General features: G+C 41.2%; 2 protein-coding genes across 5 annotated transcripts in view; one reads left to right on the forward strand and one right to left on the reverse strand.

The window, feature by feature from the left end:
• jmjd8 (jumonji domain containing 8) overlaps positions 1–18,774 on the forward strand; it is a 29,225-nt gene extending 10,451 nt beyond the window's left edge. For 2 of the 3 annotated variants that reach the window (XM_072560053.1, XM_072560056.1), the window contains 5 exons: positions 2,074–2,170; positions 3,318–3,386; positions 4,680–4,799; positions 9,738–9,805; positions 15,918–16,838. In XM_072560053.1, coding sequence (XP_072416154.1) covers positions 2,074–2,170; positions 3,318–3,386; positions 4,680–4,799; positions 9,738–9,805; positions 15,918–16,190 — 627 coding nt within the window. In that variant the 3' untranslated portion in view covers positions 16,191–16,838. The other variant, XM_072560054.1, reaches the window with a different exon arrangement.
• Positions 18,775–21,254: 2,480 nt separating this feature from the next.
• The window catches only part of stub1 (STIP1 homology and U-Box containing protein 1), a 42,774-nt gene continuing 36,516 nt past the window's right edge, over positions 21,255–27,512 (reverse strand). For both annotated transcript variants that reach the window (XM_072560051.1, XM_072560052.1), the window contains 2 exons: positions 23,612–23,728; positions 21,255–23,511 (listed from right to left, as the gene is read on the reverse strand). In XM_072560051.1, the coding sequence (XP_072416152.1) occupies positions 23,386–23,511; positions 23,612–23,728 (243 nt within the window). In that variant the 3' untranslated portion in view covers positions 21,255–23,385. The remainder of the gene's footprint in view (positions 23,512–23,611; positions 23,729–27,512) is intronic.

Below are 27,512 nucleotides of genomic sequence, written 5' to 3' on the forward strand. Positions count from 1 at the left end.
GAAGGGTTTGGAGGGATATGGGCCTGGTGCTGGCAGGTGGGACTAGATTGGGTTGGGATATCTGGTCGGCATGAATGGGTTGGACCGAAGGGTCTGTTTTCATCTCTATGACTCTAACTGGACACATGTTGACCACAGTATTGCCATGCTAACCAGACTAGATAGGGGAGCAAAAAGACAACAGTAACCACTTTGGAAAATTGTACTAAAGCTGTTCGGAAGCATGTCACTTGACTTATTCCTGGGATGAGGATATTATCCTATGAGGGAAGGTTGGGCAGACTGGGCCTGTACTACTTGGAATTTTGAAGGATGATATATGATCTTAAGATTCTGAAGAACCATTTTAAGAATAAGAGTTCTTTCTTTTAAGAGGGCCTTGAATTTACTTCTGAGGGTTATTCTGTGGAATTCTTTTATACCCAGAAAATAGTGAATGCTGCGTTATTGAATGTAATGAAGGTAGAGTTAGATTTTGACAGACAAGGGAATCAATGGTTATGGGAATAGAAGAAAAGCAGGCTACAGCCAGCTCACCCATGATCTTAATGAATTGCAGAACAATCTTGATAGGCTGAATGGCCTAATCTTACTTCTAAATCGTATGTTCTCACAACCTGGAGTGCAGGTTCATCGCTCTTTGAAAGTGGCATCACAGGTAGATAGGATGGTGAAGAAGACGTTTGGTATGCTTTCCTTTATTGGTCATAGTGTTGAGTTACAGGAGTTGGGAGGTACAGAAGTTGGGATTTGTGGCTGTACAGAACATTGGTTAGGCCACTGTTGGAATATTGCATGCAATTCTGATTTCCTTCCTATCGGAAAGATGTTGTGAAACTTGAAAGGGTTCAGAAAAGATTTACAAGGATATTGCCAGAGTTAGAGGATTTGAGCTATAGGGAGAGGTTGAATAGGCTAGGGCTGTTTTCCCTGGAGCATCGGAGGCTGAGGGGTGACCTTATAGAGGTGTACAAAATCATGAGGGGCATGGATAGGATAAATAGACAGTCTATTCCCTGGGGTGGGGGAGTCCAGAACTAGAAGGCATAGGTTTAAGGTGAGAGGGGAAAGATATAAAAGAGACGTAAGGGGCAACCTTTTCATGCAAGAGGGTGATATGTATATTGAATGAGCTGCCAGAGGAAGTGGTGGAGGCAAGTACAATTGCAACATTTAAAAGGCATCTGGATGGGTATATGAATAGGAAGGGTTTGGAGGGATATGGACTGGGTGCTGGCGGGTGGAACTAGATTGGGTTGGGATATCTGGTCAGCATGGACAAGTTGGACCGAAGGATCTGTTTCTGTGCCAAATGTCGTTATGACTCTATGATAACACCAAGATCGCACCTCTTAAGAATACTCAAAGCACTTCACCTACAATGAGATGGTTTTGCATAACAATCCCAGTTATGTAATGAGCATGGCAGTCATTTAATGTTCAAGAAGTTCGCTCAAATATTAATGAGATCATCAGTTAATCTGTTCTTGTTGGCATTGGCTGAGGGATGATTGTTGGCTGGAGCAAGCTGAGAGATTTCTGGAACAAAAGAAACAAGAGCAACTCCCCTTTCCCTCTTCTGCCAATGAAGACAATGCAGGTTTAGCTTGTCTGAAGTGCTGAAGACAGGTTTGTTTTCAAGAAAATGATCTACAGTTTGCTTTCTGGAATTTACTCAAGATGTAGTCAAAGCCAGCCCAGTATACTAGCCACCTGCTGACTGTTACTGTGTCAAACAGAAACATATAATTGTAGTCTGTTGTTGAGTAGAAGTTTAGTTGTACACTAGATACCAGGACTATAATTTAAGCTCATGTTCAAGTTTTAATCTCTCAACTCTTTCTTCAGTCATGTGGTTCATGATGTAATTTATACTCCTCTTTTAAATTATAGTCTTACTAGTCATTTTCAAACCAATCCATTATACTGCACATGTGATGTCGAAATATGGGGATGTCATTACTGAGCCAACAGTTGTTATTAGTGTCAGACACCACAACAGGAAATGGTGAAGTGCCAAACCCTCTGAAAGATGTTCTGCGACCTGGCATTGTATGTGTTTGAATCTTGCAGCAATTCCGGGCTCTCTGTTCAAAGCAAAGTCTCCTGCAAGAGTTTGGAAATCGGTTGGTGAGATTGAGCACAGCAAACACTTACTCCTATCGGAAAGGTACACACGTTTAGTAAATACATTTCACACCCCTTTGTAGGCCAGTTATAATTTCTAACCTGATGCTTTAGTTTCTTCTGTGAACTACTTCAATACGTTTTTTTTAAATTTCCCTTTTCTTTTATATCCTTAGATCTTAGTTCATCATGCTTACGTCAGTTCTTTGCTAAGGCAATCTAATACCAATCTCAATATCCCACTGTCTCCCAAAAGTCTTGTATTCTCTGCTGCTTCAAATCATTATCCAGTATTCCTTTTGAAGGATTTATCAGTCTTCACTTTTAAAAAGAATACTTGGTTGTTTTTGATTTTATTCATTCGCACTAATCAACAGTTTCATTCAGTGTACACACTGTCATTGTTTTTTCCAAATGTATTACCTCACTCTTTGATAAAGCCTCAGTTTTTGTGTTGTGGGCAAATTTTGTGCAAATGCTCCCTATACTGAGATCCATATTGGATATGTGTAAAAATGTGTACATTGAGATGTCAAAGGCTTCTTTGTTCATAAGCTGTACTATGCTGTATTCTTCTCTTCCTTCCCTTTCCCACTAAGTGCATACGTTAATTTTCCCAGTACAGGGTGCAAGCATTTGACTTCTTCACATTTCTTGGATGCTGCAAGGTTTGAAAATATTGTTGGTCATTTCTTCCCATTCAGTATCTCACTGGATGGCCTGACTTTCTCACTGGTCCATTTACTGCGATCGCTTTTTGCATTATATCCTTCTGAACACACACAGTTTTGTTACTGAATTTATTCGATGTATATGTGTAAAACACCACGACAAGAACAATTTTGTTTTGCTGCTTCTCCTGGGTTCCACCTGCTTTTCGCCTTTAGCTTTATATCTGTCTGCTGTAATGTATTGGTCCATTAGGACTGCTTAAAATGTGTTTTTGTCAACAGTGAATCATCAAGCAACTATGAATTAAATGTAAAAAAAAATTTATCCAATGCAATGCAGTATGTAATCTGCTATTTTCTCTCCTTGTCTCACTCCAGCCAATATGTAAATAGTGTTCTAAGTGTAACAAAAAATGAAGATCAAGGGTATATCTGCAGTTGTCATGAAAATCAGTATAAATACAAGCAAAAGCACCAGCTATACTCTCAAATAAACAGTTTACCATATCTACATTACAGTTGATGTTCCTTTTAAAGAATACGTGGAACACATGATGAAGCCGCAGTCTTTGGATTCTTTGGGAAGCGGTGAGTTTTTCTTTGATTGAAAGATTATTGATTCCAAAGGCATCCTTTCATACATAACAATAGGAATGAAGAGAGAACAACAAATGAGGAATAATAATATATGAAAAGATAGCGGTCCTAGAACTTTGTTTGAACAGCACGTTCCTGCACATTGAGGTCATATTTTCGACTTTATACTTTACATCAGTGTCTTTTCCAGAATTATTCAAACTAGGGTACTAAGTGAATCAGTATAAGAGAGTTCATATCTGATACCATAACATCCAACCTCAAAACTCACTTTTAACAATCATTTTAGATGTAACCTTTTTGAGCAAGATCTATCAGTTAACATGCTCTGGATCAAGGAATGGAACCACCAGAATCACTCTCACATTTATTGTGTTAATCCCCATCTGTCAAATGTTAAGGTTTGGATTACCATGGTGAGAGTGGTTAAGATGCAGTGCAGCCAACCTCCAATGCCAGAGCCTCATTACAAAACACCTTAGCACTTGTAGACAGACACACGCAATACTGCACGTTTATCAAGGAGCATCCCTCCGACAGACTAAGCGATCATCTTATACTTAATGAATGACCAAACTGTTCTTGTCTGGGTTTTGCATTTGCTCAATAAATAAATTTTTGATGAAGATGTAAATGGGGAAAAATGTTTTAATTTTGTATCGTGTTGGGCCAATGATTGACTTGTTATCTGCATTTGAGCCTTCATCAGTATCACTCTGCTCTAATCGCTCGGAGTGAAAATGTGAGCAGTTTTGATCTGAGCCATTCTCCAATTTCTTTTTTTTTAATGGAGAGACACTTGGACTACCCAAAGCAACCAATCTGTGATCAGGAAGACGTGGCATGGTGCAACTGAACCTGTATTTCACCAGTGTCACATTTAGAGAAGCAGACCTCGAGTTCAGTACACTTCATACAAATGACATTGTTGACTAAATTAATTCTTCTCAAATCCGCTTATTGTGAGTCACTATCTGTTTTATTAGCATATGCAGTTACAGGCAGGCAAGAGCCTTGTCAGTGAGTACTTTGAAGTCTTTAAGCTCGCTTTCAAGTTTGGTCAGTGGACACTCCTCAACAGTGTTGAGTCATTCTTTGTACTGTAGCCTAGTCTTGGTGATCCCACTGCTGTTGAGTAGCTGCAATGATTTTAAAAGGGCACAGTGTTACTGTGGGAAATCAAAGGCACTAAGATGACTATATGGTTAGAGAGGGACAAGTGCATATCTGGTAATGAAGATCTGCAATGACAAGTTGTTTCTGCGATGTTTCCTGTGTGAGCAGATACATTCTACTTCTTTGGAGATAACAATTTTACAGAATGGGACTCGCTGTTCAGGACATATATCCAGCCTCCATACCAACTACCTGGAACAACTGGGGCTTACAGTTTCGGGATCGCAGGTTAGTCCATAAGGTCATAAAACGTGGAAATAGGTTTTCTGCTCATATGTCTGCGCCAGACAGAATCTCCAGCTTCTCTACTGCGGTTTTGAATAACACAAACCCATCAACAAATAGACCACTTCAATGGCATGTGCAAGTCACAAGTCATACCTCCTAATATTGATGCCAGTACAGTTGGCTGAGGCAAGCAGAAATTGTCTTATGTATTAGTAAATCTGAATTTTATTTTGTGACTTCATTTTGGAAAAACTGATAGTCACAGGCCCAAATCAATATGAAAGGTAGCTGTGAGGCTGATAGATTGAAGCTGGCAGGAATTTGTGAGGCAAAGTTATGGCATTGAACTAATAGCGAAGGAGAGGATGCATGGGTACTAAATTTGAGCCAATAACGGGAGAAAGCACAGTGAGGCTGAGCTGTTAGATATAGGAAGAACAAAGTCAGGAGCTGTAAAGCAGTAAGATAATGTTGGAAAAGAGATCAGAATCTTTTTAAAAACATTCTTCTTGATTGCAGAAACCCAAATATATTTGACAGTGAAACTTTAATTGAAGCAAGGCTGTGCCCAAGATTGGAACATGTTCTGTAGATTTATTTCAGTCTGTGGCTGAATCTCAAAGAAATCAGGAGTGGTCATGTAGCTGATAACTGAATGAACATATTAGAGGGACTGGTTTGAAGCAAGGATCAAATGGTCTTCGGGTGTAGGTTTGCTCGCTGAGCTGTTGGTTTGATATCCAGACATTTCATTACCTGGCTAGGTAACATCATCAGTGGCGACCTCCAAGTGAAGTGAAGCTGTTGTCTCCTGTTTTTCTATTTATATGTTTGTCCTGGATGGGGTTCCTGGGGTTTGTGGTGATGTCATTTTCCTGTTCGTTTTTCTGAAGGATTGATAGATGGTATCTAGATCTATGTGTTTGTTTATGGCATTGTGGTTGGAGTGCCAGGCCTCTAGGAATTCTCTGACAGGTCTTTGCTTAGCCTGTCCCAGGATAGATGTGTTGTCCCAGTCGAAATGGTGGGTTTTCTTTTCATCCATGTGTAGGGCTACGAGGGTGAGAGGGTCGTGTCTTTTTTGTGGTTTGCTGGTGTTCGTGTATCCTGGTGGCTAACTTTCCTCCTGTTTGTTCTACATAGTGTTTGTGGCAGTCCTTGCATGGAATTTTTGTAGATGACGTTGGTTTTGTCCATGGGTTATACTGGGTCTTTTTTTAAGTTTGTTAGTTTTTTTGTTTGAGAGCGTTGGTGGGTTTGTGTGCTACTAGGATTCCGAGGGGTCTCAGTAGTCTGGCTGTCATTTCTGAAACTTCTTTGATGTATGGTAAGGTGGTTAGGGTTTCTGGCTGTGTACAACCCATGGACAAAGCCAACGTCATCTACAAAAATTCCATGCAAAGACTGCCACAAACACTACATAGGACAAAACAGGAAGAAAGTTAGCCACCAGGATACATGAACACCAACTAGCCACAAAAAAGACACGACCCTCTCTCCTTCGTAGCCCTACACATGGATGAAAAATAAACCCATTTCAACTGGGACAACACATCTGTCCTGGGACAGGCTAAGCAAAGACATGCCAGAGAATTCCTAGAGGCCTGGCACTCCAACCACAACGCCACAAAACAAGCACATAGATGTGGATACCATCTGGGTGGTAAAAACAATGACTGCAGATGCTGGAAACCAGATTCTGGATTAGTGGTGCTGGAAGAGCACAGCAATTCAGGCAGCATCCAAGGAGCTTTGAAATCGACGTTTTAAGCAAAAGCCCTTCATCAGGAATAAAGGCAGTGAGCCTGAAGTGTGGAGAGATAAGCTAGAGGAGGGTGGGGGTGGGGAGAAACAGCATAGAGTATAATGTGTGAGTGGGGGAGGAGATGAAGGTGATAGGTCTGGGAGGAGAGGGTGGAGTGGATGGTTGGAAAAGGAGATAGGCAGGTAGGACAAGTCAGGACAAGTCATGGGGACAGTGCTGAGCTGGAAGTTTGGAACTAGGGTGAGGTGGGGGAAGGGGAAATGAGGAAACTGTTGAAGTCCACATTGATGCCCTGGGGTTGAAGTGTTCCGAGGCGGAAGATGAGGCGTTCTTCCTCCAGGTGTCTGGTGGTGAGGGAGCGGCGGTGAAGGAGGCCCAGGACCTCCATGTCCTCGGCAGAGTGGGAGGGGGAGTTGAAATGTTGGGTCACGGGGCAGTGTGGTTGATTTTTGCGGGTGTCCCGGAGATGTTCCATAAAGCGCTCTGCTAGGAGGCGCCCAGTTTCCCCAATGTAGTGGAGACCGCATCGGGAGCAACGAATAAAATAAATGATATTAGTGGATGTGCAAGTAAAACTTTGATGGATGTGGAAGGCTCCTTTAGGGCCTTGGATAGAGGTGAGGGAGGAGGTGTGGGCGCAGGTTTTACAGTTCCTGCGGTGGCAGGGGAAAGTGCCAGGATGGGAGGGTGGGTTGTAGGGGGGTGTGGACCTAACCACGTAGTCACAGAGGGAACGGTCTTTGCGGAAGGCGGAAAGGGGTGGGGAGGGAAATATAGCCCTGGTGGTGGGGTCTGTTTGGAGGTGGCGGAAATGTCGGCGGATGATTTGGTTTATGCGAAGGTTGGTAGGGTGGAAGGTGAGTACCAGGGGCGTTCTGTCCTTGTTACGTTTGGAGGGGTGGGGTCTGAGGGCGGAGGTGCGGGATGTGGACGAGATGCGTTGGAGGGCATCTTTAACCACGTGGGAAGGGAAATTGCGGTCTCTAAAGAAGGAGGCCATCTGGTGTGTTCTGTGGTGGAACTGGTCCTCCTGGGAGCAGATCTGGCGGAGGCGGAGGAATTGGGAATACGGGATAGCAATTCTGCAAGAGGTAAGGTGGGAAGAGGTGTAATCCACGTAGCTGTGGGAGTCAGTGGCTTTGTAAAAAATGTCATTGTCAAATCGGTGGTCATTAATGGAGATGGAGAGGTCCAGGAAGGGGAGGGAGGTGTCAGAGATGGTCCAGGTAAATTTAAGGTCAGGGTGGAATGTGTTGGTGAAGTTGATGAATTGCTCAACCTCCTCGCGGGAGCACGAGGTGGCACTAATGCAGTCATCAATGTAGCGGAGGAAGAGGTGGGGAGTGGTGCCGGTGTAATTACGGAAGATCAACTGCTCTACGTAGTCAACAAAGGGACAGGCATAGCTGGGGCCCATACATGTGCCCATGGCTACCCCTTTGGTCTGGAGGAAGTGGGAGGATTCAAAGGAGAAATTGTTAAGGGTGAGGACCAGTTCGGCCAAACGAATGAGAGTGTCAGTGGAAGGGTACTGTTGAGGACGTCTGGAGAGAAAAAAAACGGAGGGCTTGGAGGGCCTGGTCATGGCGGATGGAGGTGTAGAGGGATTGTCCAAGCCTTCCATTATTCTTCCCTCCCCCACCCCAGGAACTGTAAAACCTACGCCCACACCTCCTCCCTCACCTCTATCCATGGCCCTAAAGGAGCCTTCCACATCCATCAAAGTTTTACTTGCACATCCACTAATATCATATATTGTATCCGTTGCTCCCGATGCGGTCTCCTCTACATTGGGGAAACTGGGCGCCTCCTAGCAGAGCGCTTTAGGGAACATCTCCGGGACACCCGCACCAATCAACCACACCGCCCCGTGGCCCAACATTTCAACTGCCCTTCCCACTCTGCCAAGGACATGGAGGTCCTGGGCCTCCTTCACCGCCACTCCCTCACCACCAGACGCCTGGAGGAAGAACGCCTCATCTTCCGCCTCGGAACACTTCAACCCCAGGGCATCAATGTGGACTTCAACAGTTTCCTCATTTCCCCTTCCCCCACCTCACCCTAGTTCCAAACTTCCAGCTCAGCACTGTCCCCATGACTTGTCCGCACTTGTCCTACCTGCCTATCTCCTTTTCCACCTATCCACTCCACCCTCTCCTCCCAGACCTATCACCTTCATCTCCTCCCCCACTGAACTATTTGCTACTTTCTCCCCACCCCCACCCTCCTCTAGCTTATCTCTCCTCGCTTCAGGCTCACTGCCTTTATTCCTGATGAAGTGCTTTTGCCCGAAACGTCGATTTCGAAGCTCCTTGGATGCTGCCTGAACTGCTGTGCTCTTCGAGCACCACTAATCCAGAATGTGGATACCGTCTATCAACCCCTCAGAAAAACGAACAGGAAAATGACATCACCACAAACCCCAGGAACCCCATCCAGGAGAAAGATATAAATAGAAAGCAGGAGACAACAGCTTCGCTTCACTTGGAGGTTATCACTGATGATGTTACCTAGCCAGGTAATGAAACGTCTGGATATCAAACCTACAGCTCAGCGAGCAAACCTACACCCTAAGCCTCAATCTGAGCTACAAACCTTGCATCAAATGGTCTGCTGCACAGTTCAATCCAGTTTTAACCATTAGTCATTTTGTTTGGGATTTTGCATAAATGGAAAGCTGATCTTTGCCACTGAAAAAGAAAATATAGGAGAGATTTAACCTTCACAAGGGGAGAGTGGTAAAATTAAAAGAATGAATTCCCTGTGGCTGCTCTTGCTGACTTGGTGTATGGTTGCTTTGAGAGTCTTCGGTAAAAATCTGGGAGTAAGTTGTTAGCTGTGTACACTGTTATGTGGAGACCAAGGAGTCACTGAAATAAAATGTAGCAAGGAAAGAGTCTCTTTAGTTGCATGAAAGTGAGAGAGTTAATTTTGAGAGAAGCCTAATTATTTGAGACAATGATTTGCTGTGTCAGTCTTAGCCTTTATTAAAAGACAAATTTGCTGAGAATGATGTTAATGATATTCTGTGTCTACTATAATGATACTGTGTCTACCATGCTTATTCATAATGATTATGAAGGAAGCACATTCTCATTGACTTGCATATAATTTGGAATGGAATGGAGGAGTAACCACGAAGTGTTTTCTTTTTGTGGTGCATATGTTTTTAGGTTCAGGGACAGGAGTGCCATTCCACTGGCATGGAGCAGGATATTCTGAAGTTATTTATGGAAGGAAGGTGAGAATTTTTATGATTTGCAACTTATACAAGCATTAAACAGCAAAAACAATTCAGACAACTGTTCCTCTATCAGTATTTTGAAGGATGTATCCAGTTTAATTTCAATATTTCTCTGTAGCGCAGCACGTTTTTTCTTTTCAAGTACACATCCAGTTCCCTTTTACAGTTACAATTGAGTCTGATTCCAGCATGCTTTGAAACAGCATTTCCCCAACTCTTTAGAAAGGCAAGTGACAGATGTAGTTTACTATAGAGAGGTGTGAGTGGTTGTATTTGAAGAAGAGAAATAAAGGTTGGGAGCATGAACTCTGGAAAGATGCCGAAAGGTGTGAAGGAACAAAGAAGCCTGGAGTTTTAAATATACAAGTTCTTGCAAGTTCCTGCAAAAGTGACATCAGCTTTAAAAGAAAAACCAATAGCTTTTTGGGTTTTACATAAGATCACAGGTTATAACAAATTTTGTGCAAGGCACTGATAAAGGTGCAGGAAGAGAAGTTTATGGAGTTTTCAGTATCCATTATAGAAGAAGATTAAAGTTATAGTATGCACAGCATGGTTTCAGAAAGATAATGTCAGGGTTATCATACTTAAATTAGATTAAAATTATGAAAGGTGTTAATGTAGTGAATTGGGAAAGAAGATTCCATCTAGTTCAGGAGATAGTGATAAGGAATCATGTGAAATTCACTTTGCTCAGTGTTCTCTGACTATGGAATGCAACAGGGAGCACTAAAGGCAAGGATGACTAGCTTCTAGATAAAAATAAACTGAGGAATATAGTAAGCTATGGAGAGTGTTGGGATTTAGTTTATCTGATAAAGCAATAGTACAGATTATCTGTAAATTTTTATGGTTCTAACTTATGTAAAAAAAAAATCAGAAGTTAACTAAAAGCAAAGCACTGTGAATGCTAAGGATCTAAAATAAAAACAGTGTTGGAGAAACTCTGGCAGAATCTGTGGCTAGAAAAAGGAAGTTAAGGGTTCATGTCTAATATGTCTCTTTGGAATTGAAAATTTACTTTTGAAATGAATGGAATCTCATTGCATAATGAGCACAGAGTTAAGAAATATATTAAAGAAGAAAAAATTGAATATCTGACATATATGCCTAGAATTTAAATTCCTGGAACACTCAAACTGGAGTTGGTGGTAGAATTAATAAAATGTATAAAATGGGAGCGAATAATTAAATAAATTATTTTAGTTAATTTAGAAATGCAGTGAGGGTGGTTGGACAGGTGATGTGTCACAGCTGTAACACGTGGGAGCTCCTGAACACCAGTATGAACAAGGTCAAACACATCTACAGTAAGTTAATGCCTTGAACATCTTCAGCTCAGACTTCATGAGCTGGAGAGCATACTGCAGATAGGTCAGGTAGAGGACAGGTCACTGGGAATATTTTGAGGCAGCGAAGGGTCTTCTGATTTTAGTCAGTGGTTAGGGGAAAAGAGTATGACTGTGAATGAAGCACGTAAGGAGATCCAGAGGTCAGGAGTTCAGGAACCTCAGCCTTTGGAACTGTCCTAAAGGTTTGTGGTTCTTTCTGCTGCTTTAGATGAGGATGATTGGGTGACCATGGTACAAGAAGCCATTCAAGTTGGGGAGAGAAAAGGAATGTAGGGTACAGTGTAATGAGGCATATTGATAACTTCATTGTAGCCAAGAACTCTGATCTGGCAGCTGTCAGGGTTCAGGACTTCTGCTCAGGGCTGGGTAGGAACTTTGAGTGGAAGGGAGAGGATCCAACTGTCGCAGTCCATTACATAGCAGTGGCATAGACAAGGTTCAGCATTGATAGAATGGAGAGCTGGGCACCAAATTGAACAGCAAAATCTCAAATATCATAATCTTCGGATTATCTCATGAGCCACGTGTTTATTAGTACAGGGCACATAAGGTGAGTCAACAGAATATGTGACTGAACAACTTTGGTGAAGTGGGTTCTGGCGTTGGGACTTGGCAAATTGGAAGTTGCAGTATGGGTATAATCTGCACCTGAACCAATGTTCTACTAACTCAGATGACTAGAGAAGTAAATGGGGCATAAAATAAACAGTGTGAGTGAAGAATGAAGCTTAGGTAGATATAGCAAGTTAAGAAATAAAGAAAGGAGAGTAAAATAATGATGTGGGAAATGATGATCAGAAAATCACAGGAAAGGACAAAGAGAATGAACCTAAGAATACACCAACAGTTGAGACTAGATTTATAAAGGTAACAAAAAGATAAAAGGTAGTAGTGCACATTGTAGTAAATAAAGATAATCTAATAACTTTTACTGTGATGGAGAGGATTGAATATTGAAGGATATATAACATTCAAGGAGAATAGAAAGCTAGGTAAAGGTGGGACTGTTAATCAAGGATGGTTTTGATGCAATCAAATGTAGAATTGATTGGGTGGAAATGAGCAATAAGGGAAGAAGTCACTTTGAGTAACAGTAATCCTGTATATGACGAAGAATACAAAAACAAATATCAAGTAAATGATAGCAATAATCATGAGTGGCTTTGATCTACATGTAAATTGTAGCCTTGATGGGTAGATCATAGAGTGCTTTTCAGATTTTTGGAGCAAAGCATTCTGGAACTAGCAGACATTAGGTTATACTAGAGTTAGATTGTGTAATGTGACAAGATTAATTAGCGATCTCAATAGCAAATGCATGCCTGATAGCAATGACCTCAGTATGATTACATTTTGAATCAAGCTTGGAAGAGTGGGTCTAAGACTATTGCTTCAAATTTAGAAAATGGCAACTAAGTGGAAATGGAAGCTAATCTGTCTAAAGTGAACTGAAATACTAGCTTAGGGAATAGACCAGTCGAGTAGCAATGGCAGACATTTAAGGGATATTTCAGAGTAAGTATATTCCTGCTATAAAGAACAATTCCAATGGAAGAGCCACCATTTGTGACTAATTAACTAAGTTAGGGAAAGCATTTAACTTAAGGAGAAATAGTTGCATGGCAGGTGAGGTAATCGGACAGAATATAAAGAACAGCAGAGAATGCCAAAAAGAAGAAAGAAAATAGAATATGATAGCAAAGAAGCTAGAAGTGTAAATGGATTTCCAAAGCTCTATATGTATTTGAAAAGAAATAGAGTAAAGGTAGTGAATTTTGGTCTACTAGAGTGAGAATCATGAGTCAATAGTAGATATTAAAGAAATGAGCAAATACTTTTCTGCTTCTTCACCGTAGAGGATACAAAAGTCATGTAAACTAAAAATCCATTCAAAATAGCTGTCCTCAGGAGACGGAAGGGAGAGAGGAACTTGGTGAAATTACAATAACCAGGGAAGCAATATTGTATAACCTAATGGATCTGTGGCTGACACGTCCCTAGTGTTGTGTAGAGCTTTAGGACCCATCATGCCACAGAGTTGTATGTCATTGAAAATAAATATAGCATTGTCGGTGTATTTATGATTACCACGTATTAACGTTATATACTAATGTAACTTCAACAACCACACCCTTGACATTGCCTTCTCCTTGTATAGAGAACCCAAGCTCCGTGTGGTACCAAATTACATGATTAAACACCTAGGGTCTTGATGGATTTCATCCTGGGATCTTATGAGATGGCTAATGTGATTGTCACTGCAACATATTAATTTTCTGAAATACTGTAGATTCTGGAAAGATTCCATCAGACTGGAAAGTAGCAAATATAACTAGCCTATTCAAGAAGGCAGAGAGATGCATAATAGGTCTGTTAGCTTGACATCTTAGTGAGTTTTGAGAAGATTTGTAGCTCAGGTTGAGGTTTTGGATGTAGGTTTGCTCGCTGAGCTGAAAGGTTCATTTCCAGATATTTCATCACCTTACTAGGTAACATCTTCAGTGGACTTTATGCAAAGCAATGCTGAAACTTCCTGCTTTCTATTTATATGTTTAGGTTTCTTTGGGTTGGTGATATTATTTCCTGTGGTGAAGTCACTTCCTGTTCCTTTTCTCAGGGGGTGGTAGATGGAGTCTAACTCTCTGTGTTTGTTGATAGAGTTCTGATTGGAATGCCATGCTTCTAGGAATTCTCGTGCATGTCTTTGTTTGGCTTGTCCTCGGATGGATGTGTTGTCCCAGTCGAAGTGGTGTCCTTCCTCATCCGTATGTGAGGATACTAGTGAGAGAGGGTCATATCTTTTTGTGGCTAATTGGTGTTCATGTATCCTGGTGGCTAGTTTTCTGGCTGTTTGTCCCATGTATTGTTTGTTACAGTCCTTGCACGGTATTTTGTAAATGACGTTAGTTTTGCTCATTGTCTGCATAGGGTCTTTCAAGTTCATTAGCTGCTGTTTTAGTGTGTTGGTGGGTTTGTGGGCTACCATGATGCCAAGGGGTCTGAGTAGTCTGGCAGTCATTTCCGAGATGTCTTTGATGTAGGGGAGAGTAGCTAGGGTTTCTGGACGTGTTTTGTCGCTGAGAAATCAGCGGACTGTGTTAATTGGGTACCCATTCATTTTGAACACATGGTAAAGGTGATTTTCCTCTGCTTTGTGTAGTTCCTTTGTGCTGCAGTGTGTGTTGGCTCGTTGAAATAATGTTCTGATGCAGCTTCGTTTGTGGGTGTTGGGATGATTGCTTCTGTAGGTAACATCATCAGTGGCAACCTCCAAGTGAAGCGAAGCTGTTGTCTCCTGCTTTCTATTTATATCTTTCTCCTGGATGGCATTGACAAAACCAACGTCATCTACAAAATTCCATGCAAGGACTACATAGAACAAACAGGAAGAAAGTTAGCCACCAGGATACACGAACACCAGCTAGCCACAAAAAGCCACGACCCTCTCTCCCTCGTAGCCCTACACACGGATGAAAAAAAAACACCATTTCGACTGGGACAGGCTAAGCAAAGACATGCCAGAGAATTCCTAGAGGCCTGGCACTCCAACCACAACGCCATAAACAAACACATAGATCTAGATGCCATCTGTCAACCCCTCAGAAAACAACAGGAAATGACATCACCACAAACCCCAGGAACTCCATCCAGGAGGTCGCCACTGATGTTACCTAGCCAGGTAATGAAATGTCTGGATATCAAACCTACAGCTCAGCGAGCAAACCTACACCCTAAACCTCAACCTGAGCTACAGACCTTGCATAAATACTTAATTTATTGAGGAATGGTGTTTGGAGCACTGGATAGTGAGAAGGAAAGATGTAAAAGTGCAAAAATAATACCATCTGCAATGATGTGAATTTGCATTGTGAGAGTGATGAGGTGGTGGAGGTGTATTAAGGGAATAGTTCCTAAATCATTAAAAAGTGTGTTTGGTAACGTCTTTGTGATTGAAATTATGGAGGATGTTCTTTGGGAATTCAAAACTTTATCATGGTTCTGGGCAGGAGAGAAAGGGGTTGGATGTTGGTTGTGGGAGTCTCCATTTGAGGAAAAAGGGAGACATGTTGGAAGCACTGTATGGAGGGTAACATCATGAGAACAAATGTGACAGAAACAGAATGAAATGGACTTATTACAAGAAGCCTGGTGTTAGATGTAGTCAAGGTTTGTAATTAACAACAATAGACAGCCAATCGCTACAAAAGCAGTCAGATGTTGAGGAACAGAAAAATCAGAAATGGACCAGATGAAGGTTACATTTGTCCCTTTGACCTTTCCCGCACCTAATGGAGTTTCCCTTGTTCTTACTTTCCACTGCAACAGCTGATTGTGTTTTTGAGGCTCAGACATTGTTTCCAACCTTTGCTGTCAGAATTCTGCTATTTATTCTGCTTTTCCACACTGGAGTGGCCAAATGCAAATTGGGTGAGGGCTGAGTTGAACAATTGGAACTCTTCCCCCATTTTGTTCTCCCTGGCTCTAACTCCTCGTTCTGAACTTACTCACGAGGGGAAGAATTCTGCTATTTATGGTACCTTTGTACTGATCTGTTTTTGTGACAACCTAGTAGGTTAAATAGACTGCAGCAGTTGTCAGTGGGTAGGCTGAAATGAGTATACCCATTGTATACTTTGAGAAATCTGTATATTTTAGACCTTGGTAATGAAATACACTTGAGTGCATATTTATAAGTATTCTAAATCTGGGTCAATTCATTTCATTTGTTCCAATTTCATTTTAAATATTTTGGACAGCGCTGGTTTCTTTATCCACCGGAGAAAACACCAGAGTTTCACCCAAATAGGACCACACTCTCCTGGATATTTGATACATATCCGTATTTGTCAGAAGTGGACAAACCCCTGGAGTGCACCATTCACCCAGGCGAGGTGAGCCAAAACCCCTGTCCATTTTGTACAATCTGTAATAGCCAAGGAGGCCAACAAAAACTCGTATTTACAACAGAGCCTTCAAGTAGTTCACCGGAGCGATCCCAGTATGGAGGGATTGCTTTGAGCAAACGTTGAACAGGTTGCAACTCTCATTCTGCTAAATTCTAGTGAGTAGAGGTCCTCTCATTAAAATATACAGGATTCTTAACCAGTAAATGCTGAGAGGATGTTTCCCCTCATGAGTGTCTAGGACCAGAAGGCATAGCATCAGAGTAAAGGGATGACAATTTAAGACTGCAATGAAGAGGAATTTATTCTGAAGGCTGGTTCTTTGGAACTCCTTGAAGCTGTCAGGGCCAGAATCCTCTCATATATTTAAGGCTGAGATAGGCAGATTCTTGATCAGTAATGGGTTGGAGCGGTTCAGGGGGTTCAATGGCCCACTCCTGTAGTCTTACATTTAAGAGCAATAATGGGCATCAAATCAGATATGAAGAGGGGTGACCAAAATATATCCTAAGGTGTTTAAAAAATGGCTAAGGAAAGAATTCCAAAGTATGGGCTCAGGAATGAAAAGGGAGGTATTGGTCTTGTTTGTGATGCTTCCAGTTAAATAACTTCTTAACACAGTCTGTTAATTTTATTTTGCAGTATGTGGGTGAGATGTAGGATTTTGCTGATTGCAAGACTATTTTGCATTGCATGTAGAGCCTACCTCATTTATCGTGTCATGTTTTACCTCCACTGAGACTTTTTAATATTAATTGAAACTTGTTCTTTCCTTTTGTAGGTGTTGTATTTTCCAGATCGTTGGTGGCATGCAACCCTTAATATCGATACCAGTGTCTTCATTTCCACGTTTTTAGGATGACCCTGTAACTCTAAATTTATGTGACATGTAATTTGAAAACCTCAACCTTCCAATACAACTTCCTGAAATGGGAATAGCAATGAATAGGATTCCAAAAAGCCACTGCAGTCCATCTGGCATCAAGATGGTTTGAAGAAACCTTTTGTAACCACACATTTCTAAGAGTCTCTGCTGCCCTCTTCATATTTAGAGAGGCAGGGTGGTTTGGCATGGGAAAGAGAGCTTGGCTAAAATTTCCAATGGGCTGTGTTTGAGTCAGGAATTTTGCTTGTAGCACCTCTTCAGAGGAAGATTAAAATCTGTCCTCCATAGATTCCATTAAAGACACTTGTATTTAATAAAGCAAAATTGCTGCAGCTAAGTGTCGGAAGAGATCCTGCTATATCTATGTAGATGGCAATGACTATTTGAAGAAATTACCAGTCACTAATAACATACATTTATGGTCAGTCCTCACTTAAATTATCAGGAACACCACACTAACTTTTATAGGGGAAAACTGGCCTCATTTAATCACTTAAAAGTAGAGCTAGGTTCTTGTGGTTTTTTGCTGGAAAAATGTAGTACAGGTTAAAATACTGTTTCTGTTTTCCTGGCTGAAATAAATTAAATAAAATCTAAATAACTCTACAGTTTAGGTCCATCAGGATATTTCTTATAAGACAAAAAAAATCAAGTCCACTCTCTTCAACCTGTCACTGTCACCTCTTCTTCCTCCCCTCACCCCCAACCTTCATCTATTTATCTTCCACTCAGCCCTACCCATTTATCTCTCAGCCCCCCTTCATGAAGAGCTTATGTTTGAAATGTCGACTCTTCTGCTTCTCGGATGCTGTCTGACCTGCTGTGCTTTTCCAGCACCACACTTTTTGACAATAAGTCGAAATGACCTACACACAGATTTAAATAAAATCTTCAAAAGAAATAAATACAAGTGTTAAAATTGCACAAGAGAAATAAAAGCAAAGTACTAGATAAACTGGCATCTGTGGACCAAGAAACAAGGTTAACATTTCTGGTGGGATCCATTTAAAAATAACAATGCATTAAAATGATGATCTGTGAAAGGGTCACTAGACTCAACGTTGATTCTTTTCTCTGCATAAATGCTGCCAGAGTTGCTGAATTTCTCTAGCAACTTTTGTTTTTGTATAAAATAATGTAGTGATGTGTCTTGTAGTAAATTAGTATATGTGACCTCTGAGTTATTCAAATATCCAAAACTGATCATATTCCAGGAACATTCATTCAGCACTAGGACACCTTGCATTAAATATTTCCATGAACGATAACTTACTTGGCAGAAAGGTGACTAAGTATTTCGAGCATAAGCTCTTTAGTAGGAATGAAGAACTTGTGCCCAAAACATAGGTTCTCCTGCTCCTCGGGTGCTGCCTGACCTGCTGTGCTTTTACAGCACCCCACTCAGACTCTGATCTGCAGTCCTCACTTTCTCCTGCATGTTGTACTGTTTAGTTATTTTCTTTTGTTCTCAATATTTCAAGGCAAGAACTTTGTGCCCATCCATAATTGCCCAGAATATGGTGATAATCTATTGCAATTGCTCTCACCTCAACAGTTCAGCTCTTAGTTGACATCTGGACTAAGACTGCAGTGAGTTTAGAAGATGAGGGGACCTGGCAGAACCTGAACTGAAGTGGTTATTCCTTGGCAGGTGCCAGTTACTAATACTATGTCAACTCCATCATCACTTGGTCAGAGAAGGCTTGTTCTCGATTCAGCAAAGAACAAAATATTCCAGATGCTGAAAATCTCATGGAGATAGAATCAACAATGGCTACCTACTTTGGACAAATAAGTGTATTGAAATTAAAAGATCAATAAACATTTCTATGGTATGCTAATTATTTACATTAGTTCACTATCTTTACAGCTTTAAGGCTGGCAGCCTTTTTCAAAAAAGAATAGTGTTTCAACTTCAGATGCATTCACTTTTTAAAAAAATGGATTTTAAATGTATCATGAATACCTGAGGTGCATGATCATTTCATAGTAGAAAAATCTTTGATATGGTATGATCAGAATCCTGTTGTCTTGGCAATAATTTAGTACGCACTCATTAGCCAAGTAATGCAGTGAATAAAGTTAATGAACTATTGACATGTTTACAACCTTTACAACCTTCTGATAATGTAGAAATAGAGAAATTAGTTTTCAGTTGTGGGAAGGCAAGTTATGCAACTACAGAACTGTCAAAATGAGATATAGAAAACTATTCAAAATGTTTGTTTAATTCCACAGTACTGTGGCATTCAATGCTACTGTTTGCCTAGCACACCAGATGGCAGGAAATAGAATATGTTCTGAATGGAATCTGATTCTCCCTTGTATTCAATTATTGAGGAGTATTTCCATGGCACTTCCAAACATTGATTTTACCTTTTTTTTGCACAGAGACACAAGGCTGCAACCCATATACAAATAAAAAGAAACAAGGATTGGCACAATTGTGAACTACGTATAATTCGCAGTGAAAAAAATAAATCTTTGAATGTAAACCTGAGAAAAAAGCCTCTTCATTTCAGCATGTAAGGTAATTAAAAATGCCATATAGACGGTGGCTGATTGAGTTTTAACATTATTGAAGGGGCAAATTTTGCCAAAGCTTTTCATCTTCCATGTATCAGGACAACTGAGAGAATACCCAAGTTTCAACTGATCATAGTTTATAATGCAGGAGAAAAAGCTGTGTACCCTCTAATGTTTATTCTTCACCATTGAACTTTAGGTCTGGACTCTTTACAATGCTAGTGCATATTATCACTAGATTATTCACCCACAAAGTTATAGAGCCTTTATTCTGCATCTGCCATAATCACAGAACCTATCAAGGGCATTCAGTACATTAAGACAGTACAGTATAACAATAGACACTAATCATCAGAATTACTGAAAACTGAGGTAATCTAAGCAGAAAAAATTACTAACCAAAATCCAGAAATCTTAGTTACAAAACGTTTAGCAAGTTTAGGCTGTCTTATCCATCACTTGCTCAAATAATATTGCAGCAAGGTTTTTTTATTACTCTGCCCCAAACTTTTAATATGGAAAACTAAAATTATTTGTTTTACCAGCATTACTTCTGTGTCAAAAAAGTTCTGCAGCTTGAGTTTCAACAGTTTGATCAACTCAAGAATCATTCTTTTGTACAAACAAGGCCAGATAGGAAATTGTCAATTGTGTTATCAATATTTCTACCATCCACCCAAAGCCAGGTCCCAATAGCCCAATTATAGGTGCTCAAAAACCCAATTCAGCTCTTAGACAGTAATCAATCCTGGCATGATCTGTGGAATACGAAGAGAACTGCAGAAAAATTAACCCTCCAGATCATTCTTGCAAAGCTTTGTGAATGGGTTAGCTTTGTCAGAATTCTGGGAAGTTAACTATCAACTGGGATGACGGGAGGGACAAAAGTGATTAAGACAAATTCACGAGCAAGTGAATTTTCCAAAGAAAGTACCTCCATTACATTCACACACAAGAACTAAAGGAGGAAAAAAAGAGAGTCAACAATAATCAATTGTTCCCATGACATGTAAGAAACGTGTTAGTTTATTAGTGTCTGATTAGGAGTAAAACCATATGACCTATCAGGTAACATTATCAATCAATTTCTGGAATTCACTGTAGATTGGAAAACTCCTTTAATTATTATCACTAGTTAACACACTATTAAACAAACAGTGACTCTTCAAGTCTTAGTATTAAATCCAATCCAGATTGAGAGGATGGTTTTCTCTCTCAGACAGCTAATTAGATAGTTGCCTCAAATCCACAGCAAAAGGCATTTAAAATAGTCTCAGTCAGGAGGTTTACACACCTAGGATGCAATTCATGAAACATGAGTAGCTGTAACAGTTAAACAATACATTCAGTTTGTTCCATATGTTGGCTGGGATGCAAAACCTTGATTCCTATACCAGCAATGTTTCCTAGCCATGTCCAAATTATCTTAGGGTCACTGATCAGGACAGCATGCAGAAAACTCAATTTAGGCCATTCTCCTCTTAGGGTTGGATGTTGATGAACCAAGGTGAAGGGAGGTGGGCAAGACTAATGTTTAGAATTTATTTTTAAAAAGCCGGTTTAGAACAAAACTTGCCCTTCATACAGAGCAATAGTAAATGAAGAACAATCAGGTCAGTCACTTTTTTACTGCATGGGGACTATACAGAAGTGATCATTTTTGAATTGACTTTGGTGCAGTGGAGTATCCGCTCCACAGTTTAAGATATTAAACAGTAATTTCAGCCATGCTTCAAATCCAAATCATCTACACAGCAATACAAACCAGATACTGCATGTAAACTCTGATATTTTAACAACTGTTTAATTCTTCATCTATTTAATAAAGCATACACAAAACACAAAGGTGACTTCAGGTGCCTCGAAATTCATACATTAAATATTTAATCATCAAAATAAAACTGAACTGAAATCACTGCAGTTGTAAATCTCTGGTCACTTTTACCCATGTTACATGGTTGGAAACAAACAAAAAAATGAAGCTATGGGAGCAACTGTACATGGAAAGCTAGAATAGCCCATTTCACCCAAAGCAGGTACACAAAGCAAAACTTATTTCTTGGCCTTGAGTTCCTGATTGTACTCAGGGATATGAACTAATCAGTGTCCAAAATCCCAGTGACAGCATGAAAAAAAATCCAAAGCTATAACGCACCCAAGATGATGCAACATCAAATAACATTCTCCATCCCAATAATCCTTCAGAGCAATGAGATATCATCAGTACAGAAACCCACACTTTGCTGTGATATCTCACTACCATATCCATTGAAAAGATCAGAAGTAAATGTGTAGAGGAAGAGGGGAGGATATGGGCAGTTACAGAGTGAATAATTTACACGATAACCAAAATTACAATCATTTATAATTTTATTAAGGTAATGAATACTCCCTTTAAGAGGGACGTACCAACCTAAAAATGTGAATATTTTAATACTTGCATTCAGATGTGCCAGATTCTGATTTTCTGAAAAGTATTAAAAAATAAAATTGATCAGAAACCTCAGATTGCTATGTTAAATACTGCTAGAAAGACATTAAAGTCAGGGATTTCCTGGGCTAACGTTTTTCAGTGACCTTTTTTAAAGATAAGACAAAAACACATGGGAAAACAATTGAAATTTGCAGACTTCACAGTTACTTTCCTATCTAAAAATATGTTTGTGTGGGGCATGTGTGAGGGGAATGATAGGCAGGGAGGGAGGGAGAAGTCCAAAGGTCTGTTGAATAGATTGCATTTCTTTGAATTCAAGTGTTTCTGCTTTAGTTTTCAGTGACTGAGCATTAACGGTTTATTACATTTATGAGTTATTGAACTACTCTTACTAATGGACAAACTACCCTGAACAGCTTCTAGTCACCACTTTAGGCACAGATGAGCATGTTGCTTTAGCGGCTGATCTAAAATGATCCAAGGGATATGTGTAATAAAACTTCCCAAAACATAATCACAGACTTTACCTTCAATTCATATCACTGGCCTCTTTCCTTGGGACTGCTTGTTTATCACTGGCATGTCTTGCAGGTGTTACACTGGTGAGCTATGGATCCACAGAAATTTCAGTAAAGAACAAACCACTCAACAAGATGTTTATGGCTGGATTCGGGTGCAGTCACCAAGAGCAACTCCAGAAAAGAACTGCCACACATCAATCTCAAATTCGCTCCCTGTAGGTGGATACCACCTATCTGAAGCAAACCCAGCACCAGCACCAAAAGCAGCGTTAAATTTCACTGCACAATTCTACACTGTCTTCTTGAGATACACCAGGTGATGACCATATAGACAGCAAACACGGAGAACTCTGCCTTGGATTCCAGCTGAACAAGCCTACCAGCTGAAAGGCAAAGCATTATGACGGCAAACAGACCTAAATGAGGGAAAGGGGAAAGGATTGAAATTTAAACAGTGAGTAAAATAAACTTAAATCTGCCAAATGTGAATGGAGATATATTACACGTTCAGGCATACAAGCTGCTCAAGTGCACTTAATGTCAGGGACTTACAGAAATCAGATACAACATTTCACAATCAAAGCTCATCTCAAAGTCCTACAGAACAGAATTCACTTAATTTATCACATGATTAAAAAAGATAAAGAAACCAAAATCGAGTGAAAGAGACTATCCCCACTGCACCAAGCATTATTAAAGAGCCAGAAACACTTTAATAATTGTTCAAGGTTCAGATTTTCTGTGGCAAATGAGATTTACATACATGCATGTAAAGAAATTTAAACAAGCAAAATAATAAGTGACCCATCAGGCACACAGATGTCCCCTGCACATCCCCTTTTTCTCCCTCGCTCGGGCTCTGTGGCTTGCTCACTCTCACTCATCTGGTTAGTACAAGTCATCGAGTTGCCGTTGCAGTGCAAATGTGCAAGTTCTGATGCTGTTAAATCCAGTTCAGTATTCTTCCACCCAGCCATTTTCTGATATAAATGCATCAATTACCTCCTTCATAGCCAGATTTGGAATCAACTGTTCTTGGGTCAAAGGGCTTCGCGTTACAGGATCAAAGTGCCCTACCCGCTGAAAAACAAAACGCATAGATTAAATGTGTTGGCTTTGATGTACAGTGGAGGATCATAATGTTTCATAAATGGCACAATATTCTTTTTCCTTTCCTGACCTGAAGGTGTTCCTCTATATCTTTTCTGTCGTATGTGATCCCACTTGGTGTGATGCATGGCTCCCTCATCAACTCAAAACTGATTTTTCCACATAGGTAATCAGGAATATCTCGTTTCTACACAGAACAAAGAAGATCAGATTAGCTATAGGATAGCAATACGAGGATATTCTGCTACTTATTGGTATATCAATTGGTTTTCTGTATCAAACACCCTGAGGGACACATTTAACATGAACATGTAACCTCATCATCCTTGTCTGGAGAGGAGAACAGCTCATGAGATCTGAGACACTATCATTACGACCAGGTTCAAGACAGTAGATAGATCCAACTGTGGAAATTACAGAGAGATTTTTCTATTGTCTGCCACTGAAAGGCCATTGTGAGAATCCTCAGTGACTGAAAAGCTCCTCCATGTATCAGTGTGACTTCTGCCCATCATGGAGGTACAATGAACATGATTTCCAGCGCGCAACAAATTCCAAAAGTCCAACGAACAGCACCAATCACGGTACACAGCCTTCTTCAACTGCACATGGGTCTTCAACTCTGTCAATTGTGAGGAACTGAGGAATATCCACCTCAAATTCAGAGTCTGAGAAAGTTCCTCACCATTCTCTTACCTGTTTCATGATGACACATTCCTCACCAGCAGATTCACCAAGGGCCACATACAAGTGCAAAGTCAAATAAGGCTGTTTCATTACACCAATGCTCTTCTCCATTTTGTTCACTACAACATTTCACCCCATCTCCATGAAGGGTAGCCCACGAAGGGTGGAGCTACCAGTAGAATGAGCTAAAACTCTTCAATCTTCGACTCCTCCAGGCCAGAACCAAGACCATCTCCAACTTCGGTCTTCAAGCTGAGCTGTAAAGACAATGCATGCACGTGCACACACTCGGAGGCTTAGCTACAAACCATCATCTATATATTCATGGAATGAGAGACCAAGTCTTAAGCTAAATATCTGGAAAACAAAGGTTCTCTACCAGCCTCCTCTTGCCCAATCACGAACCATCAAAATCTATGATGAAGCCCCTTGGACAATGTCGATCATTTCCCATTCCTGGGAAGCCTCCTTCTCGTGAGAAGAGATAACAAACTGAATATTGACTCCAATGTGCCAGTGCAGCCTTTGGATATGAGAGGGATTACACTGCTTGAAGTCTGAGCCCTCAAACTCAGCACCAAGCTCATAGTCTACAGAGCAGTTGTAATCACAGGTCTACAGGTCAATTGTAGTTACCCAGGCAAACAGGAAATTGTAAGATATGAGGTTTGGGTCCATCATTTTTATCAAAACAATTATGAAGTTATATGGTGGCAACTTGTGTATAGAATCATTCATAATAACGCCTAGAGAATCATCATAAATTCTACAAATAGTCTCTCAGAAATTTACAGGGAAAATTTAGAAATTGACAAATAGTTTAGAAATAGCAAGACTGAGAAAAACAAACTCAGGACAGAGCACAGAATTGCGCAGGCAATTTAACCCTTCCATTCTCAGTCAATTAATATGATCATGGATGATCCGAGTTGTACCTCAACTCCACATTCCTGCCTACTTCCCATTACCCTTTACGCCATTTCAAAATTTTAAAAAATCTGTATCCCTTCGTTAAATTCTTTCCTTGTCCCAGTCTCCACCCGACTCTTGGATAGTGGTAGACATCTCAACTCTGGCCAAAGTATGCCAAATTTAGCAAAGGTTCAAATCTCACTGGTGGAAGCAGGTTTAAATCAGATCCTTTTAATCAATTATAAATCACTATAATTCACATTAGTAGCATTTCTACAGAATTTGATTTTATTTATTATTGTCAGAGGAACTGGAATACAGTGAAAAGTATTGTTTTGCTTGCTAGCCAGTCAAACCATACCTTATGCAAGTATGTCGGGGTAATAAGATAGAAAGCAGAAGATAGTGTTACAGGTAAAGAGTGTGCACAGAGGATGGCCAACTCTAATACACGAGAGGTCTGATCATAAGTCTGATAACAGCAGAGAAGAAGCTGTTATTGAATCTATTAATGTGCGATTTCAAACTTTTGTACCTTCGGCATGATGGAACAGCGTGTAACCAGGGTGGGAGGAGTCTTTACTTATGTTGGTTGCTTTCTCTAGGCAGTGGGAAGTTTCTGAAACTGTGAATTTGAGAGTTTATGGATTTTATGAAATTGAATTTTCAGATCCCTACTGCTACAGTGAAAGCACAGAAAAAATAAAGATTGTTCAGATACGTGTGTAACCTGAAAAGTTTCATTCAGTAAGACACAAGTAATAATGCATTGCAAATCTGGCACTAGGCATGCCAATTGAGGTTATTGTCATGGGAGTGATTATAGTTAAAAAATGTGGTGCTGGAAAAACACAGCAGGCCAGGCAGCATCCGAGGAGCAGGAGAATCGACGTTTCAGGCATAAGCCCTTCTTCAGGAATGAGGCTGGTGTGCCAAGCGGGCGGAGATAAAAGGTAGGAGGGAGGGGCGCTGGGAATACGACAGGTGGAAGGAGGTGAGGGTGAGGGTGAGGGTAATAGGCTGGAGAGGGGATGGGGGCAGAGAGGTTGGGAAGAAGATTGCAGGTCAAGAGGGCGGTGCTGAATACGGGGGTTGAGACTGAGATAAGGTGGGGGGAGGGGAAATGAGGAACCTGGAGAAATCTACATTCATCCCTTGTGGTTGGAGGGTTCCTAGGCGGAAGATGAGGCGCTCTTCCTCAAGGCGGCGTGTGGCCAGGATCTGGCGATGGAGGAGGCCAAGGACCTGCATGTCATTGGCGGAGTGGGAGGGGGAGTTAAAGTGTTCAGCCACGGGGCGGTTGGGTTGGTTAGTGCGGGTGTCCCTAAAACGTTCCGCAAGTAGGCGGCCTGTCTCCCCAATGTAGAGGAGACCACATCGGGTGCAGCGGATGCAGTAAATGATGTGTGTGGAGGTGCAGGTGAATTTGCGATGGATATAGAAGGATCCATTGGGGCCTTGGAGGGAGGTGAGGGGGGGAGGTGTGGGCGCAAGTTTTGCACCTCTTGTGGTTGCAGGGGAAGGTGCCGAGTGGAGGTTGGGTTGGTGGGGGGAGTCGCGGAGGGAGTGGTCTCTCCTGAATGCTGATACGGGTGGAGAGGAAAATATATCCTTGGTGGTGGGGTCTGTCTGGAGGTGGTGGAAATGACGGAGGATGATACGATATATCCGGAGGTTGGTGGGGTGGAAGGTGAGGACCAGTGGGGTTCTGTCCTGGTGGCGATTGGAGGGGTGGGTTTCAAGGGCGGAGGTGCGGGAAGTGGAGGAGATACGGTGGAGAGCGTAACTGACCACATCGGAGGGGAAATTGCGGTCTTTGAAGAAGGAGGCCATTTGAGTTGTTCGGTAGTGGAATTGGTCCTCCTGGGAGCAGATGCGGTGGAGGCGGAGGAATTGGGAATATGGGATGGCGTTTTTACAGGGGGCAGGGTGAGAGAAGGTGTAATCTAGGTAGCTATGGGAGTAGGTTGGTTTGTAGTAAATGTCTGTGTTGAATCAGTCGCCCGAGATAGAAATGGAGAGGTCTAGGAAGGGGAGGGAGGAGTCTGAGATGGTCCAGGTAAATTTGAGGTTGGGGTGGAAGGTGTTAGTAAAGTGGATGAACTGTTCAACCTCCTCGTGGGAGCACGAGGTAGTGCCTATACAGTCATTGATGTAGCGGAGGAAAAGGTGGGGGGTGGTGCCGGTGTAACTGCAGAAGATGGACTGTTCCACGTATCCGATGAAGAGGCAGGCATAGCTGGGGCCCATGCGGGTGCCCATGGCTACTCCTTTGGTTTGGAGGAAATGGGAGGATTGGAAAGAGAAGTTGTTAAGAGTGAGGACCAGTTCAGTCAGTCGAAGGAGGGTGTCAGTGGAAGGGTACTGGTTGG

Source organism: Chiloscyllium punctatum, chromosome 40 (assembly GCF_047496795.1).
Source record: "Chiloscyllium punctatum isolate Juve2018m chromosome 40, sChiPun1.3, whole genome shotgun sequence".
NCBI lineage: Eukaryota > Metazoa > Chordata > Chondrichthyes > Orectolobiformes > Hemiscylliidae > Chiloscyllium > Chiloscyllium punctatum.